General features: G+C 37.5%; 1 protein-coding gene across 1 annotated transcript in view; it reads right to left on the bottom strand.

Annotated features, from left to right (window-relative positions):
- The window catches only part of LOC149153497 (uncharacterized), a 746,732-nt gene that overhangs the window by 99,270 nt on the left and 628,038 nt on the right, over positions 1-19,424 (bottom strand). Inside the window, exon 18 of the mRNA XM_089440790.1 lies at positions 12,290-12,367. Coding sequence (XP_089296916.1) covers positions 12,290-12,367 — 78 coding nt within the window. The remainder of the gene's footprint in view (positions 1-12,289; positions 12,368-19,424) is intronic.

The raw sequence follows: 19,424 nt of genomic DNA, 5'->3' as shown, positions 1-19,424 counted from the left end.
GGTCACAGGGGGGTTTGAGGGGGGCGAGTTGGGCAGACCTACCTATGGTTTTGTGCATGATTTTTGCACATGGTTTTGGACACGATTGTTTTCGGTCCATGGTTTTGGACGCAATGGTTTTCGGTCCATGGTATTGGATGCTTCGGCATGTATAAATATGTATTGTAACATTGAAAGGAATATAATGAAAAATCAAGCTGGGAGTCTCGGTTTTCGGATCCAGGGGAAAATCTCTGTGTATATGTGTTTTATGTGTTATGCTCTCGCATTGTTTATTTTCTGTGTTTTAGAATTCGTATTCACGTAATTTCTGTATGGGGTTAAAACCTACATTTGGTATCAGAGCAGTTTTGGCTTCAAGGGGACGCCTTTGTTGCTAAGGGGTTTCGCTCGAGCCTGTGGTAGACCCCGTTTAGTGGGAGATCTGTGGGATCGATTCTAGTGGTGAAAGAAGATGGAGAGCATTGGAAAGATAGAGATTGAGAAACTTAATGGTCAGAGTTTTGAGTTGTGGAAACTCAAGATGGAGGATCTGTTGGTGGATAAAGATCGGTGGGTCGCGGTAAATCTGGGTACTAAACCAAGGGAACTCTCTGATGAAGAATGGAAGAAGTTGGATCGGAAGGCAAAAAGCACAATACGATTATGTGTCTCAGGTTCAGTATTGCTGAATGTATTAGGGGAAGCTATGGCGAAGGCTTTGTGGGACAAGTTAGGGACTTTGTACCAATCTAAGTCTCTGGTGAATAAATTGTTCCTATAGAAAAAGATGTATAACCCGAGGATGAAAGATGGAGACTTAGTGACAGAGCATCTGAATGCATTTAATACTGTGGTAAGTCAGTTATCGTCTGTTGATGTCAAAATTTTAGATGAAGGTAAGTGCATTAGTTTGTTTTGTTCTCTACCAGATTCGTGGGATAGTCTAGTTATTGCAATAAGTAACAATGCAATTGCCTTGCAGTTTGATGAAATAGTCTCATCCTTGCTAATAGAGGAGATGAGACGGAAAAATATGGAGAGCGAGAATGGTGATGCCTTGTCTGTACAAGGACGGTCCCAGAACAGAAACAAAAATAAGCCATCGAGTGGGAGATCTAAATCTAGAGGGAGATCTAAATCTCCAGGAAAACTTGTAAAGGTGGTGTGCTGGAAATGCGGAAAGGAAGGGCACTACAAAAGGGACTGTAAATCTAAAGCTCCTGATAAAGGAAAGGGATCTGATGATGCTCTTTCTGCAGAGGCGAAAACCACCTCAGATGAAGGTGGGGATGTGTACTTGGCTTCTTCAAGTACACATGTAGATCATGAGGCATGGTTGATTGACTCAGGTGCATCCTTTCACTTCACTCCCCATAGAGAGTGGTTCTGCGAGTATGAGAAATACAATGGTGGTGATGTCTTCTTAGGGGATGATAGGAATCATTGGTCGCGGAAAAGTAAAGTTGAAGTTGCAAGGTGGAATGGTTAGAACACTTCTGGGTGTTCTACATATTCCTACATTGGCCAGAAATCTAATTTCTGTAAGCAAGATGGATGATGCAAGTGTAAAAACAGTGTTTGAGAAGGGTACCTGCAAGATGGTTTGGGGAGCACCAGTATTGATGCGGGGAGTTCTGATTGGAACTTTGTACAAGCTGCAAGGTAGCATTGTTGTTGATGGGTGCAATAGTTTTGTGGTTCCTGAAAGTGAAGCAGAAAATCTAGTGGTCTCTGGAGAGAAGACCATGCTATGGCATCAAAGGCTTGGACATATTGGAGAGAAGGGCCTTTGAATACTTCATGGTAAAGGTATGGTAGAAGGTATGAGTAATAGCTCTCTGGATTTTGATTTCTGTGAAAATTGTGTATATGGGAAGCAAAATCGGGTGAGTTTCCTCTCGGGTGGTAAGAGGGTGAAACAAATATTAGAACTTGTGCACAATGATGTGTTTGGACGTGTGAAGGTTCCATCACTGGGTAAGTTTGTGTACCTTGTATCATTTATAGATGACTTCTTAAGGAATACATGGATATATTTCCTTAAGAAGAAATCTGAAGTCTTTTACAGGTTTAAAGAATTTAAGGCTTTGGTGGAAAACCAGACAAAGAAGAAGATAAAGGTGTTGAGGACAGATAACGGTGGAGAGTTTTGCAGTAAGGAATTTGAAGAATTGTGTAAGAAGTGCAGTATAGCATGACATAGGACTACTCCATATACACCTCAGAAAAATGGAGTTGCAGAAAGAATGAACAAGACGTTGATGGAAAGGGCAAGAAGCATGCTCAGTGGTGTCGGGTTAGGACATGAATTCTGGGTAGAGGAAGTGGAGACAACATGTTACCTGGTCAATAGAACACCTTCATCAGCGTTGGAGGATAAGACTCCACAAGAGGTATGGACTAGTAAGAAACCCTCTCTTTCACATCTGAGGGTATTTGGATGTGATGCATATGTACATGTTCCAAAGGATAAACGAACCAAGTTGGATAGTAAATCTGAAAAGTGCATCTTTATTGGGTATAAGGATGGTTCAAAGGGTTATAAGCTTTGGAACCCAGTAACAAGGAAGGCTGTGTACAACCGAGATGTGGTGTTCAAAGAGGTGAAAGATGTTATTAAACATGAAGTCCAACCAAAGGAATCTGAGAAGATAGAGTTTGAGCTAAAGGAGGAAGAATCAGACTCTACAGTAGAGGAGGAATCAGAAGATGAAGAGCCACAAACTCCAGGTGTGAGAAGATCAGTTCAATAAAGAAGGTAGCCAAAAAGGTATAGTCCATTTGCTTTCTGTTCAAATTTTTCTTTATCTATTATTGATGATGATCCAGAACTGTGAAGGAAGTAGTAGATTCAGAGGATAGCAAACTCTGGAAAGAGGCCATGGTTGATGAAATGGCATCTTTGCACAAAAATGAGGCTTGGGATCTGGTGGAGTTGCCGGCTGGAAGGAAACCCATTGGCAGCAAATGGGTGTTTAAGAAGAAGACAAATGCAGAAGGAAAAGTGGAGAAATACAAAGCTCGGTTGGTAGCAAAAGGTTATTCTCAAGTGCCGAGAATTGATTTTGGAGATTTTTTTCTCTTGTTGCCAAGGTAACTTCTATTAGATTACTTTTATCTGTTGTTGCTGCTTTTTATTTTGAGGTAGAACAGATGGATGTGAAGACAACATTTCTTCACGGGGATCTGGAAGAGGAAATCTACATGAAGCAACCTGAAGGCTTTGTGGTGAAGGGTAAGAAAGAACTAGTATGCAGGTTAAAAAAGTCTTTGTATGGGTTAAAACAGTCACCAAGGATGTGGTATCAGAAATTTGATACATTTATATCGGGACTTGGCTTCACCAGAAGCAAATCAGATCACTGTGTGTATTTCAAATTAATTGGTGACTGTGTTATTTATCTGGTCTTATATGTGGATGATATGTTGCTGGTTAGAAATGACAAGGAAATTATCCAGGATTTGAAGATCCAATTGTCCTCCAAATTCGACATGAAAGATCTTGTTGCTGCAAACTATATTTTGGGCATGGAAATTAAAAGAGATCGGGCAAAGAGCAAGCTCTGGTTAAACCAGAGGAAGTATGTTGAGACAATATTGCAGAGGTTTAATATGCAGGATAGTAAACCGGTGAAGGTTCCTATTCCTGTAGGTGTAAAGTTATCTGCTGAACAGTGTCCCAAGACACAAGAAGAGGAAGAGTATATGTCCCGTGTTCCATATGCAAGTGCAGTCGGTAGCCTGATGTATTTGATGGTCTGTACTAGACCAAACATTTCACATGCAGTGGGAGTATTGAGCAGGTTTATGTCAAAACTAGGGAAGGAGCATTGGACATCAGTGAAGTAGGTTTTCAGGTATTTGCGTGGCACTAGTGATTATGGTTTGTGCTACCAAGGAAGACCAGGATTCTACAGAGTTTTGGATATCCGTGGCTTTCTTGATGCGGACTGGGCTGGAGATCTGGATCAAAGAAGATCTACAAGTGGGTATGTGTTTAACCTATTTGGAGGTGTAGTCAGTTGGATGAGTGAGAAACAAGCTGTAGTGGCACTATCAACTACAGAGGCAGAGTACATGGTAGCCACTCATGCAAGCAAGGAAGCAGTGTGGTTGCAGAGATTGTGTTCAAGTATGGAGTTAGGACAAGGAGCTATAAGGATAGATTGTGACAGCCAAAGTGCAATTTTCTTGGCAAAGAACCGTGCTTACCATTCAAAGACAAAGCACATTGATGTTCAGTGTCACTTTGTGAGGGATATGATAGAAGACAAAAAGGTGTTGCTGGTAAAGGTGGACACTTTGAAGAATACTGCATATGCATTGACAAAATCTGTGAGATCTGAGAAGTTCTCTTGGTGTAGAGAAACAATGGGCATTGCAGGGTTGGATAAATGACTAAGCTCTCTTGTGGCCCCATGTGGGAAGAAAACAACAAGTGGGAGAATGTTGGATTGTGTTATTCTTTCCACGACTAGCCCATGTAGTGAATCGGGGGGTTAGAGGGGGGGCGGAGCCCCCCCTTTGTTGCGCTGATTGCGCAACGGGGGGGTCACAGGGGGGTTTGAGGGGGCAGATAGCCCCCCTCTACGGGGTCCGGGGCAGCACCCCGAGAATTTTTTCTTGGACCCTATATTAGGTTGGGCGGACCTACCTATGGTTTTGTGCATGATTTTCGCACATGGTTTTAGACGCAATGGTTTTCGGTCCATGGCTTTGGACGCGATGGTTTTCGGTCCATGGTATTGGATGCTTCGACATGTATAAATATGTATTGTAACATTGAAAGGAATATAAATAAAAATCAAGTTGGTAGTCCCGGTTTTGGGATCCAGGGGAAAATCTCTGTGTATATGTGTTTTATGTTTTATGCTCTCGCATTGTTTATTTTTTGTGTTTTAGAATTCATATGCAGGTAATTTCTATACGGGGTTAAAACCTACATCCTAGGCCCTCACATATTTTCAACCTTCGTAGGGATTTTCAATGGTACATTATTTGATTATGTGCTTTGTCGCCTCACGAGATCTTACAGCCTGAAAAAATCCTTGGTCAAGCAACCTACTCACCATGATTTCACCCTAAATCCACTAAGCTACGCATCCATAACCGATTTGGCTCCTTTTTTTGTTTTCATTGTGGGAATTCCGTGCTTGACCAGAACTTGCCTTATTCTCCTCATTGACTTACCTCCCCTATCACTTTTAGGATCACTACTCTAGTTTTATAACCAATATTTTGACTCTCAGTATGCATAACGGCTAGAAAAACAACCCCCAACACATTCCCCAAGCAGTTCTAGATAGTGGTGATACCCTAAAACTTAATAAAAAATGCATCAAAATCAAGGTTGAAGAGCACAGTTTAACTTTGAGAAAAGATATTTAGATCAATGAAAATCACAAAATGGATGCCTCCACTATTGTAGGTAGCTTCACCAACAAGATAATGTCAATTTTTGTTATTCACAAGTGAACAAAGGCTAATTTTCTCCCCCTACTAGCTTATTCACCTTCTTGTCTATACTAAGCAAAAGGTAGGATAGGGTGGATCAAAAAATAAGTTGAGGATGCAATAGGATCCTTTGAGGTCACTGGTCCTAGGGCTCTCAAGCTCTACTCATGAAAAAATGTTCTTTTAGATTCGACACCCATATTGAAAATCTATCCATTATGTCAATTTGTGTAAAGTTTCCAAGATTTCCACTTGTCTTTTAGCTTTGGATATTTCAAGAAAATAGGTAATAAATTGGGGTTTTTTTATGAATTTGATCTCTCATTTCAACACATTGGCTATTAGGGGATAGATCAATTTTTTGTGGGTCTAAATCTAACTTATGGATTTCTAGACTCAATCTCTATGAACTCAGGAGACCTGGTGCATTGAAAAAGTGTGGACTATGAAGGGATCCCCTTCAAATGTGGTTGTTGTCACACATACAACAATATGAGCAAGGATTTTCCCATGGGAAAATCATAGAAAAAATGGGTTCATACAAAATATTTCTTATCAGTTTCTCCACCATACTCCTCCCCGTAGATTCAGGATTCACGCAAGCCATCTTTAGACACTCAAGTGGAAAATTCAAATATCACTCCGGTGGGTGACTCTAAATCTCAGCCTTCGAAGGTTCCTACGCCTTCCCTATTTTCTCCTCAAGAGGATGTAACTACTCTCTAGCCAAACACTTTATGGGAATATTCCCCCAAGGTATGCATCCCCCCTCCCCCTTTTTTTGTGTCTTGTTTATCAATATGTACACCTCCCTAAAATTGTTGGCTTTTTCCCTATACTCCCCTCTCTTTCTTCTCCCCACCCTCAAAATATTTCTCTTCCTTTATGGCCCTTTCTCTTCCTATTACCTCAGCCCTCTTCTCCATTGAATCTCCCACCCCTCCATTACCCTTCCCCTTCCCAATTGTGGATGTTTCCTTATGTTCCAAGACACCTATCAAGCCTACTGCCCACCCCTCCCCTGCCCTACCCTACAATCTTCATTCCCTCTCCAAATCCTTATCATCTCAATACTTTGCCTCATTTAAGGATTTTATTCCAGATTCATGTTTTGTTCTAAGGTTTTTAGAGTCATAGGGATCATAATCTACCCTCTCAAGGTTTAAAATCTAATCTCTCCCATGCTTAGCTACAAGGTAATTCAAAAATTTCAATTATGGAAACAACACATTGTTCTTGGTGCCCTTAGATCTATATCCCACTACCTCATTCCAAATGATACTATTATCATTCAACTCCAAGGGATTGACTAATTCCTCCAATAACTTGGCCCTAAAATGTTTGGTTTAAATTCACCATCCCCAATTAATCTTTCTATAATATTTAATGATGGATGGAGAAAAAGTGGAATCTCTCCTTGGTAATCTCATCCCACTTGGTATTTCATCTCTCAATACGCATTTGGCCATTCGGGGAACATCATCACAAGATGGAACATTCTTTACATCCACTTCCTCTTGGCCTGGTCATTTTGATCAAGGATTATTTTGGAATTATTTGACTTAGACAAAACTTTGCTATATTATAACATAGATGGCCCTTATATTTATAGGAATACTTTTTGGGAGAATTTGTTTAATCTTCTCTAGGTCGCCCAACCTAACACGATGATCTTGGGAGGTGATTTAAATTTTATATTGGGAAAGTCAAAACAAATTGGGACCCTTGTCTACTCTGGATCCCCTCTCGGACTTTCTTGTAGATCATATAAACATTGTGGGACTAATTTATTTCATTCCTCCTAAAATCCTCCCTACTTGGACCAACAAGTGGGACATGCCAAATTATTTAAACACGTGGATATCTTCTTGATTGTGGAAAACCTGATTGAACAAAACCTAAATATTCATCAATGGTTATCAGTTGAGGTGATTCATACCACAACCAGATCCTTTTGGAGTTAGTGTTGTCTTCCACAAAACCTCATATCCCTTTCAAACTCAATCCATATTGGTTTGGGTATCCCTCCTTGCATGACATTTGAAAACAAGTCTAGAGACCTTTTTCCTTTGAATCCCCAAAGACTCTGCTCCACTATAGTTTCAAAATAACCTTAAATATGCCAAAAATTCCAACCTACTCTAGGCTAAGAGAAACAAGGCCAAATACTCCCAAGGATTGGTTGACATAGAAAAATCCCTTTCCTCTCCCTTGGATAAATTGCCCGAGTTGTGGACATAATAACATTAGGACCATTTAAAATCCTTGGAATCTCAAAGAAAAAAAATCCTCCTTGATAAGGAAAAAGAGTGGCATTGGGAGAGCAAAGCCCTTTGGCTCAAGACAAGGGATGAGAACACAAAGTACTTTAATAGCCACATAAAATATATAAATACCATACGGGAAATTAGGAGACCAGATGGATCCAAAATCACATATTTCCACAATTTGTCTCAAGAGGGATGTAGACACTTCAAGAAAATTTTCCATCAAGAACAAAGAGCCAACATAGACTATATTTTGAAAGTTGCAAGCCTCTTCTATAGGTTTGTAAACTAGGAGGAAAATGCTAATTTAATGGAATAAATAACTAAACTAGAGCTTGAACAAGTTCCACATAGCTTCTAAAAAGGGAAGGGCCCAGGTCCAAAATGTATTCCCATTGAATTCAACTTATAGTGTTATGAAATACTCATAGAAAATCTATTGAGATTTATGGAATTCTCTTGCATAATAGGGAAAATTATGGCCCCCTTCAACATTACTTTTATAGCTCTAATTCCTAAATCTGACCATCCAAAATGTTTTGATCAATTCTGACTTATATCCTTGTGTAATTCCATCTATAAAATCATTTGAAAACTTATAGCATATAGGTTGAAAGATACCTTATCAAATCACATCTCCCCAGAGCAATTTGGGTTCCTAGCTAGAGGATAGATTTATGAAGACATTGGTCTTATCGAGGAAAGACTCCACTAAATACACACAAGAAGGCAAAAAAGTTGTCATGTTTAAAGTAGGTCTCTCCAAATATTTTGAGTGAGTAAGATGACTTTACATTAAACTCCTCCTCATACACCCGAGGTCCTAGCACTCTTTTATCAGTTGCATATTAAATTGTGCTAGCACCTCTTCCTTTTCTCTTATGATCAATGGATCATTCCCCCTTTCTTCAACGTGGAGTGAGTCCTCCATCAGGGATGCCCCATATCCCCCCTGTTCTTTACTTTAGTGGTAGGATGCCTATGAAGAATCATTAAAAATGCTAAAAAGAATTACATTCAAGGGCAGGTATATCTATAGATTTTGTTCTTTAACCCATCTTGTTTTTGTAGACAACTTATATTTTTAGATGGAAAAATAGAGCATCTTCAAAACTTAAAGAACCTATTAGACACTTTTATAACCGCAACAAGCATGCTTATAAACATGGAAAATTCCACTTTATATTGTTGTGGGATGTGAATGAAAATAAAATAACATATTGGAACTATCTTTGACTCCCAAGTGTAGGATGTCTCACATAACTTAAAATACATGGAGTTCATGTTCAAGCCTAACAATGAAAAAGAAGAAGATTGGAACTAGCTACTAGAAAAGATTGAGAATTGAATCAAAATTTGGTGCAATAAGTGGCTCTCTAGGGAAAAAAGGATCACTTTATGAAAAAAATTCATAGAGCTCATCCCGATATACTAGGCCTATCTAGCCAAGATTCCAATAGAGATCTTACATGAAATAAAACATAAAACTTCTTGTTTCCTTCAGGTGGGTCAAGAGGGGAAAATAGTATTTGCAATCATGACTTAGCACAACATTGCCATTCCCAAAGACTGAGGGGTAGGGTCTACGAAACCTCCTTTGATTCTTCAAAGAACTACAAAAAAGGGGTTTGGAAGCTAATCCAAGTTTAGGTCTATAGGTGGAGGTCATTATTCAAAAATATATGTAACCTACTTTGTCTATTGAATGGATCTAATCTTCTAGGAAAATGATAAACAATGGTCCAATAATATAGAAATCCATCATCGAAGATTTCCCTTTAAGTAGAAAATATATTTAAAATGTTGGAAAGTTGGAAATGGGATGCCAATAGGAAAATATTATACCTTCCCCCTACTCTAAAAGATAAATGCAAATGGAATATACACCCTCAATCAATTTTTTATCTTCAACTATATGGGAGGTTAGCAAAATTATGATTCTTTTGAAGGCCTTGGGCTAGGAGAGGAACTTGCAAATAAGTGGAACATATACATCAAAGCTCTCATATTTTGTCATGTGACATTATATGAATATGAATATATGATGAGTTGGACTCATACTCCATATGGTTTCTACACTCCTGAATTCACATATATGAACTTGGTAATGGAGGATGCCTTAAGAGAGCCACCCTGGTAGAGTAAAAATCTCTAGAAATTATAATTTCCACCAAAGGAAAAACTTTTCATGTGGCTACTACTTCATAACAAATCCAACACTTCGGATAACCTCCAAAAATGACCCTTCCATGGTCTTGGGATTTTCCATCTTTGCTTCATGAATTTGGAAAATATTAACCATCTTTTCATCAATTGTCCTTCCACCCTTGCTATTTGGAAAGACATTTAACAAAATGGAAGGAAGCTCATATCATTGGAATGCCTCAAGCAATGATGAATGCCTTTCTCTTTAGTTCGCGTATAAAAAAAATCCCACCTCAAGGCCCTTTCCCTTATTGTGGCTTGGGGTATGTGGCTGGAAAGAAATCAACCCATATTTGATGATAAAGCTACTTCAACAACCAATATTTCTATACAAAGCTTAACCGTTGCATAAAATATCCCTTGAAAATAAATAATTTCACATTCACAAAATCCTCCTATTTCTAAAATACAAATGGACATTCCTTAGGCATTCTTTAATAGGGTAGCACAAGGGACCCCCTCGCTAGGAGGAGTACGTGGAATTCTCAATATTTCTCCTACAACCTCCATATATTTCTATGCAAATATTGGTCTTGCTATAAACCAATATGCTAAACTTTTTCCTCTTAAATTACTAGTTCAAATTTCCATCTCATAGGATATCTCCTTTATTCATGTCTATGAAGACAAGATTCCTTGTCAAAGGATTCATTGGATATGGATGGAGGCACATTTGAAATCACAAAAAATAAAGAATGTCAACAACAAAAATATTTGCTTGAACCTTGGGTCTAAGTAATATTTTTTTTCTAAAATCATAAAATTGGCTTATTGATGTTTATATTTTTCCTATCAAAAATATCTTATTTTTGTAATGATATTTTTGGATGTAATATGAGAAACTCTGAAAGTGGGACATGAAGAAACTATTTTACTGGACATTTTTGTAAACGGTAGACAACTACTATATTTCTCTCATAAAGAGGAAAATATTTTTATAGGACAAAATTGTAATGAGTCTCAAATCCAATGGAATGTATATATATATATATATATATATATATATATGAATATGACATGGTTGTCATAGTGAACTATTGTCATATAAAGGGACCTATCGTACAATAGAAAGACACACGTGAAGGATTGAATAGAATTTCACATGCAGGAGCTTATTGAGTGTACACTCTTAGCATTCGCTTCTTATGCATGTGAATGATTTTATTGTCGCACATATCTAATTTCCAATAGTCATTAATGAATGATTTGTTGAACCGTAAGAATCAATATTATTTACTAAGAATGGCCTTCATTGTGGATATCATTATATTAGAATGATAGAAGAAGACACGCCTTTTGGGCTCACTAGTGCATCTTCTACATTTCATAACTTAATAAATTTTATTTTGAAGCACTTCCTAAAAAAAACTATGTTGGTAACTTTTTGAAGATATTATAATTTACAACAAATATTGGGACAAGCATGTTCAACATGTTGATAGGTTCATAAAACCACAACTATAAGTGATTCCTTCCAAATGTATTTGTGGACTTCATGAGAAAGAGTATTTTGAGCATATTGTATCCTATGAGTGCATCAAGGTCGACCTTAACAAAAATGAATTTATGATGGAATGACTAATTCCCGCAACCCTAAGTAATATTAGGGGATTCTTAGGATTGACATGTTATTCAAGTTTGTGAAGAATTATGGTTAAATAACAACTATTCTAACAAAATTATTGAAACATGATGGTTTTTTGGAACTTGTGAAACAACAGTGGTCTTCAAAAGAGCAACAAAAACAATCCACCAACATGTTAGGTTATGATTTTGAAAGTATCTAAAAAAGGAAAAGAGAATGCGGTGGTCAATGAATTTTCAAGGAAAAAGAGTATTGAGGCCTTTGTGCTATTTCCATTTAACAAGTTGATTGGTTGGAAGAAACAAATATTGAATGGAAACAAAATCAAACTACATAGGATCTCATTCAACAATTATAACATGACCATAATGCATCCTATGAATTTATGTGGATAATGTTTTCTCTAATATAAATATCATATATGTTTTAAAAAAATATCCTAAATGAAACCAAGGATCCTTTTAGAACTATGTGTTGTTATAGGTGGACACAATAAATTTCTAGAAAGTTATCATAAAATCAATCACCTTTTTGTTTTTCTAATTTTGATTTGTGGGAAGGTCATAAAACTCATGTTAAAATGTTTGTCATAGAGTGTTTGGTTTTCCAACATAACAAAGGAGAGATGATCAAACCATTGACTTGTAAAACCCTTAGTCATACCTTTTTGGAGAATTTGGTATCTACAGATAAATACTAATTCCCTAGATAAGTAGCCATATCTAGAACAACAATATAAAGTGTTTTAGTCTTTTCCTTTAAGCAATAGATAAGATGAGAAGATGAGAAGACCTACTTGTACTTCCGCTTTCCTCTCATCTCCTTTGTATCGATCCCGTCGCTCCTTCCCGTACTTAATACGCTTGAGAAGTACCTGTAAACACAACAAAAAACAAAGAATCGATCAAAGCAAAAGATCTATTGAATATAAGTGAATGGAATCAGATACATTTCACACATATAAGCATTATAAAACAATACAAACATATGGGAGAAAGGTTCAAACACTTTATTGAATAGAAGAAGGAATTACAACCATTTGTGTCTGATTCAAAGCCATTCCTCCAGCTTGGATCCCATCCACATCACATCAAAAGCATGACAAACTTGTAGCATTACAATACTTGCTTCAAAGCCAAATCTCATAGCAGCATTATCTCCTTACAATTCAACATAATCCAACCCCTGATCACTTAGATGAGTGGTCAATTTATAGGAAGATGAATGAGGTTTTGTCATAAATGGTGGAATTGAATGGCCTTACATACTTAGAATTAGTTCCATGGAGGAAGGGATGAGAGGATAGGATGCATCTTAACTCATTCCTCATCCATTTTCGAGCTCATAGGAGTTGATAAGTGAGGGAACCTTCTAGATGACTCCAAAAGATAAGAATATTCCCCAAACCCTATGTGAATTTCGCTCAAACTCGCCCATCGCAGGTGAAAGGAAGCCTAAGTGCTCTGCGAGCACCCTGTCATTGACTTAACTTCTCTGCAGCGCACCCTTACATGGGCCTACCTGCGCTGGTCCTTCTAGAGGCTATTTCTGGATGTCTTCAAGTCATGAAACTGTCTGGGAAGGAGGCATTCAAAGGGGTGACTTGTTTAGGGCATGTAGCAATTGAAATTAGGGTTTGATGAGCCCTAAAACACTGATCTGGATGGTGGGATTGATGTGCCCAAATGGATCTGTAACGACTGCCCCTTAAAGCATGAAGTCAGAAAAACGCCAATGTCGAATGAAACGCTTTACGATGTGATGAGGAGGTATCAAAGTGGAAGGTGATCTGTATCAATTACAATACATATATAATGATTTTTTATTTTTACATGAATTTCTTAGGGAAGGCATACCCATGCTCAAATTATAAACTTTCATTACATGTACATAAATAGTCGTCTACAGATATAGACCCATGATTGGAATGACCATCAATGCAAAGCCATTGTACATATGATTTAGTACTCCTGAAATCACAACCCAGATGGATGAAGCTAGATTTGGGGTCTTCTCTCTCGTTCAATTGTTTGCTCAAGTACGAGTCTAACCATGTGAATATGTGATCTGAAGTCAAACATGGGAAGACACAATTTTATTACTAGCCGATGATGTAAGTTGTTAACAGATGCAAGAGAAATCACCGATAATGATAATGATCCTCAAGGTACTACAGTACATTCTACACGGTGTGAATGGATGATTTGATGTTGAACACCGTACAAAGTCTTTTGGTCGAAGGAAATTGATGTCAACCTATCACTAGAAGCAAGAAACCTGCCATCGATGTATGCAAGTCTCAAGGTACCAGAAGGGTGTTTCTAAGTCAACTTCTTGGATAATGTGTTGATGTTGACAAGAAGCGACTCGTCACAGGAGGGCCTTGATGTATCCCACATCAATGACATGAAATGAGTGTAGTGATTTTTAGAGATGGGATTTGATTGACGACACAAGGTTTAGGAATGGTGGTCATGAAAATGAAGGTTTATGGTATTGCAAAGGATAAATTTTCACTGAATGACTTCTCTTGAATATGTCGGCGACACTTAAATGAATTGGTAGCATTGACCCAAAACAAAATGATGGATGGTATGATAGACCAACGGTATGATAACCATCAAGCTAATAACTGAACCCAAATAGTCATGGTGATGGAGTGAAAGTGTCATATTCAAGAGAGACCTGCTACCATAAAGTGGTTTTCCCATTTTTCCCATTTTCCCCAGTCATTGTTGACCAATACCTCTTTATTTTTATCAATCTTGAGGAGGATAACATATGCTTGTTGTATAATTTCACCCTTCGGGTGAATCCATTGCTATTTGATGTTTTAACGAGTCTAGCTAAGGTGAAACTCGGTCTTGTCTAAATGGACAAGTTTTTCGTTATTTGATGTTTTAACGAGTTTAACAACAAAGATAACTCAACTCTTTTCATGTTTAGAGATTTTGAAAAAGGGGCAAAAAGAAAAATCCACAAGTTCTTTTTCATAAATTAATCTCTCAAGCCCGAAAAACATAAAATAATACAAGAGAGATATCATTTCCAATGCATTAATGAGCTGGAAAGGACAAGCATTTGGCAATCTTTTCATGTTTAGAGAGTCTGAAAAGAGCTTAAAGAGGACTCCAAGGGGTTCCTTTTCGTTTTTAACAGAGCTTGAAAAATAGATAAAAGTGTGCTCTATGGTCAAAGGTACAATTTACAATTGAGCACGTCGGATTCTGTAGGTCAGTTGCAAAACCTGCTCAAAACACTACCAAATGGATTAAAAATACTTGTTTCATAGGTAAAAATAGGAAAATAACAATGTTTACTCAATTAATGAACATGAAATAAACATAAAACAAGTTTGTACCATGTCATTTTACCATTTGGAACTTACCATTCAGTTTTGTGCTCTGAGCTAGTTTTTTACCTCAAACTTCATCTGCTGATTGCGAGAGATTCTGTGGACCATTTCTCAAGTCAACCGGACCAGGTAGGAGCTTAACCTCTATTCTTTCTTTTCAGGTCATTCTTTTTTCATTTCATGCAAGTTTTAGGGTTTTTTGGGGCCCCTGGGGTTTCATTTTTTCGCCCTGGGATCAGCACAGGCTTTCACATTGAAAACTGCGCTGAAGAACACCCAAATAGAAGGTTGCATGCTTTGCAGCACACTGTCTCTATGCCTGGGCTGCGCTAGGCGAGTTTCCCAAGTTTGATTTAGCTGTTTGCTCCAAAATTTGTCATGTTTTTTGCATGGAAAGAATCCTAACTAAGCTTATGATTGTGTTTCAGGCTTTCATCAGATTAGAATGTCGATTACATAGTGAGAAAGAGAGGACGAAGAACAAGACATGGTTGCCCTAAACAATCCGGGTATAGCTGAGGCCCTTAAAAACTGTGGGTTACTCAAATACTTCAAGTTGTTTGAAATGAGGAAACAAATAGAACTACTGCAGTTCCTTGTTCATGCATGGGATTCGACAGATCAGACTTTTCACATTAGGGACAAGATGGTCCCTATTACCATTGATGATATTTACTTTCTTACTAGACTGTCGAGGCGAGGTGCCCCCATCTCACTTTCTGGATTTTCCTGTGGAGGTGAATCGGTGAGAGATTATATTAGACAATTTTGTCGGCTAGGTACACAGCCTAGCAAGGATGGGAAAATAAACATCAGGGATGTAGGTGATTTTCCTTTGAGAACGATCCTCTTCATTGCAAAATTGGCTGGCAGTGTGACACTACATGTGGCGAACAGATCATATATGCAGTATTGATGAAGGAGCATCCTGCTTCAGAAAATCATTGTATATTGGGTTGATTAGGGGGTGTAATGTTTTAATTTATTTGTATATTTTTTAATAAATTGAGTGGAAAATTTATGTGTGAGGTTTTAATTGTAAATGTTCTCAATTATGAGAGAATATGAGTGATGATAGACTTGTAAAGATCTCATAGAGATCTTACGGATTAGGGTATCCTAGAATAGAGGATTAGTTGAGTTAAAAGTGGAATTAGAGGATTTTTACAATTTGGATGAGAGATTTTAGGGATCAAGAGAGATATTGATGGAGTTTGTTAAGGGATCTAGAACCTACATTGGGTTCTCATCTATTTGTATAAATTGAGGTGAGCCTATGAAGCATAAAGGAGGAGGAGAAGAGGGCGAGAGTGAGGAATGTGAATAATTCTCCTGTAAATATTTTATTTATAATAAATTTATTCCGAGTTTTGTTTGTGGATACATATTGTGTAAAATTCAATATTATGTGTCGATTTTATTTTTGAGGCCTTAGATTTGCTGCGTAATGGATTAAACCACAGACCCGAGAATCGTTTCAAAGTTGCAGTTTTGCTGCATCAAAGTGGTATCAGAGCCCGGAAAACTGGTAAAGGTTGTGAGCAACTGTGAATACGATTGTTATTGTACGCCTGTGTCAATTCATGTTTGATTTAAATTAGATCTCATAGCACTGGATTGTAGAATTTGGCGCGTTAAAATAATCTGGGCATTGAATGGAGCTGCGTTGAAATGTTGTGAAGCTGATCGTAAAATTGTGGAGAACAATGCATGATGTACAAACTGTATTAGTGCATGGAGACTTGCAAAGAGCAGCATTGGAAAAGTGTGTACGATGATTGAAAACCTGTGTGATATTTGGTGACAACGTGGAGCCAATCCTTACCCGTGTATCTGCATTAAAGCAGAGCTAAGAAATGAGCCTGAAGTAAAGAAAAATTAGGTGGAGTTTTGAAGTGTTGTTCCGAGAAATTAGATTGTTGGATTGCACAAGGAATGTTGAACCAGGAGTGTGAAAGATGAGCGAGGTTGTAAAGCAGTTAACTACGTTGTGACGCTGGGGTAACCGAAGGTTGAAGTGTGGAGAGAACAGAGATTACCCGTGGAAGATTTGATTGCTCATGAGACATATAGCATCGTTTCCAAGCATCACGGAGTTTGCTTGGTATTATGTGTAAAGGCTCCATGTGGTTACGTTCAAAGTTAAAATTAATGGTATGGAAGTCAACGCAATTACCATAAACCTCATGTCTCGTAAGTTATTTTAAGTCATAAAGGGATAAAAGAGATGAGAGAGAATGAGTGGTGAGATTATATTATTTTACTTAATGAAGAAGGATTTGTATAGATTTTTTATTTTAAAATTGAGGTTTGGGTTTTCCATGACATATGGGGTTTTATTATGGAGGAATGAGTCCATAATGGATATTTCAGCTTTAGTTTATTTATAAGATTATTCTAAATATATTGTAATGGTCAAGCTCAAAATTAAGACTATAATGTAATAACTTGAAAGCGAGATAGGGTCACTGAAGAGGAGTTGTAATTGAGGAGTCAATGTCTATTAGAGAGTATTTTTGAAGCTGCAGTTAAATTAAAATTTGAGTTATTGTAAAAAATGGTGCATTTTCAATCATACCCGACACCTAAGGTCCACTAATGTAGAATTGATGTAAATTAAGAGTGTGGGTCAAAAAGTCAAGTCAAAAAGTTTGAGTCTTTTAATGTAATGGGTGCATGATCGGCGGAACCCGACACCCAAAAAGGTTTGGTCATTGTAGTACAATTTGAAGAGATACTACAATTGTTGTTTACAGCAAAGAGGAGCAAGGATTGCTTAGGAGATAAAGTTCACCACAACATATGAAGAAAGAGATTGATGAATTGAAAGCGCGACTTGACATACTAACAGAATGGCTACAAGGAAAAGAGAATGAAGACCAAAGACATGGATGGAGAATGAGGAAACGAGTTAGATGGAACCTGTTGCAAAAGAGATGGAATGCCAAGCTGATAAACGAGTTCAGAGAACTTGAACAAAGACATAGTGCTTTGTTGGAGAAAGAGAGACTCAAAGGAATTGAGTCACAACAAAGAGGATTTGTTGAAACCCAGAAAGTCCATTGTGAAGGATTGGTGCTTGAAGCATCAAATGTGATCGAAAAGTCTTGGATTGTTCAAACTAATAACTTGTTTATGTATGCAGGCATGGTATGAAATGAGGAGTTTGTTGCTAAACAAAACTCAGATCAAAGGATCAATGAATGGGAAAAAGAATTGTAGCTGCTGGAGGAATGGTTGAAAGCACTAGCAGGGAAGAAAAATCCTGATGAAGGCTGCAAAGAATCCACAACAAAGGAAGAGAAGGAAGAAGTTCTTCATGAGCCTGAAGTAAATGGTTATTCTTCATTCCATGAAATTGAGTTTTCAGATAAGGAATCAGAAGTAAAAATTGATTACAATTTGAAGTGGAATAGGGAAGAATCTTTGAAGAAGATGCTAGAAGAAATTTTGATGCCTGAAACATCAAATGAGGTGAGAAATATTTATATTTTAAATTTTGATAATTTGTATAAAGATTTTGTTACAGGTGCAGGAAACCCGTCTACTACTGATGTGAAGACAGAGGAAAGAAAGATGACAACAAAACATCATGAAGGAAAAAGACTGAAGGATCAACAGCAAAACAGAGTTTGGAATCCTGGAGGTAGCAAGTCATTGAGACTTGTAGTTGTCACATTACTACAGAAAAGTGACAGACCTCATAGATAGGAGTCTATGAAATTTTATTTTCTACATCGGGAGTCTGATGCAGGAGCATCTTGCTTCAGAAAATCATTGTATATTGGGTTGATTAGGGGGTGTGATGTTTTAATTTATTTGTATATTTTTTAATAAATTGAGTGGAAAATTTGTGTGTGAGGTTTTAATTGTAAATATTCTCAATTATGAGAGAATATGAGTGATGATATACTTGTAAAGATCTCATAGAAATCTTAGGGATTAGGGGATCCTAGAATAGAGGGTTAGTTGAGTTAAAAGTGGAATTAGAGGATTTTTAGGATTTGGATGAGAGATTTTAGGGATCAAGGGCGATATTGTTGGAGTTTGTTAAGGGATCTAGAACCTACCTTAGGTTCTCATCTATTCGTATAAATTAAGGTGAGCCTATGAAGCATAGAGGAGGAGGAGAAGAGGGTGAGAGTGAGGAATGTGAATAATTCTCTTGTAAATATTTTATTTATAATAAATTATTTCTGAGTTTTGTTTGTGGATACATATTGTGTAAACTTCAATATTATGTGTTGATTTTATTTTTGAGGCCTTAGATTTGCTGCGTAATGGATTAAACCACAAGCCCAAGGATCGTTTCAAAGTTGCAGTTTTGTTGCATCAAGTATGCACTATAGTTTCTAGAGCCAAAAGTTTTCAATTGGTGCGAGGTTGTGCTTTCTTCACTGAAAGAAAAACTGACCAAGGTAAAAAGTGGTACGACGAAGAATTTTTGCTATGGTTCGATCTTAATTGCTTTTACCTTAGAGAGAACCCCATTGATGTAACCACAACATGTATCACTGGGTGTAGCTGGTTCTAGAGATCCACGTATGTAGACGTGGGTCGAATTGATGGCTCGACA

The sequence above is a fragment of the Pinus tabuliformis genome, chromosome 9 (genome assembly GCF_031772625.1).
Source record: "Pinus tabuliformis cultivar Carrire ecotype Pingquan chromosome 9, CPIR1, whole genome shotgun sequence".
Classification (NCBI taxonomy): Eukaryota; Viridiplantae; Streptophyta; class Pinopsida; order Pinales; family Pinaceae; genus Pinus; species Pinus tabuliformis.
This window is presented reverse-complemented; position numbering and strand designations above follow the sequence as displayed.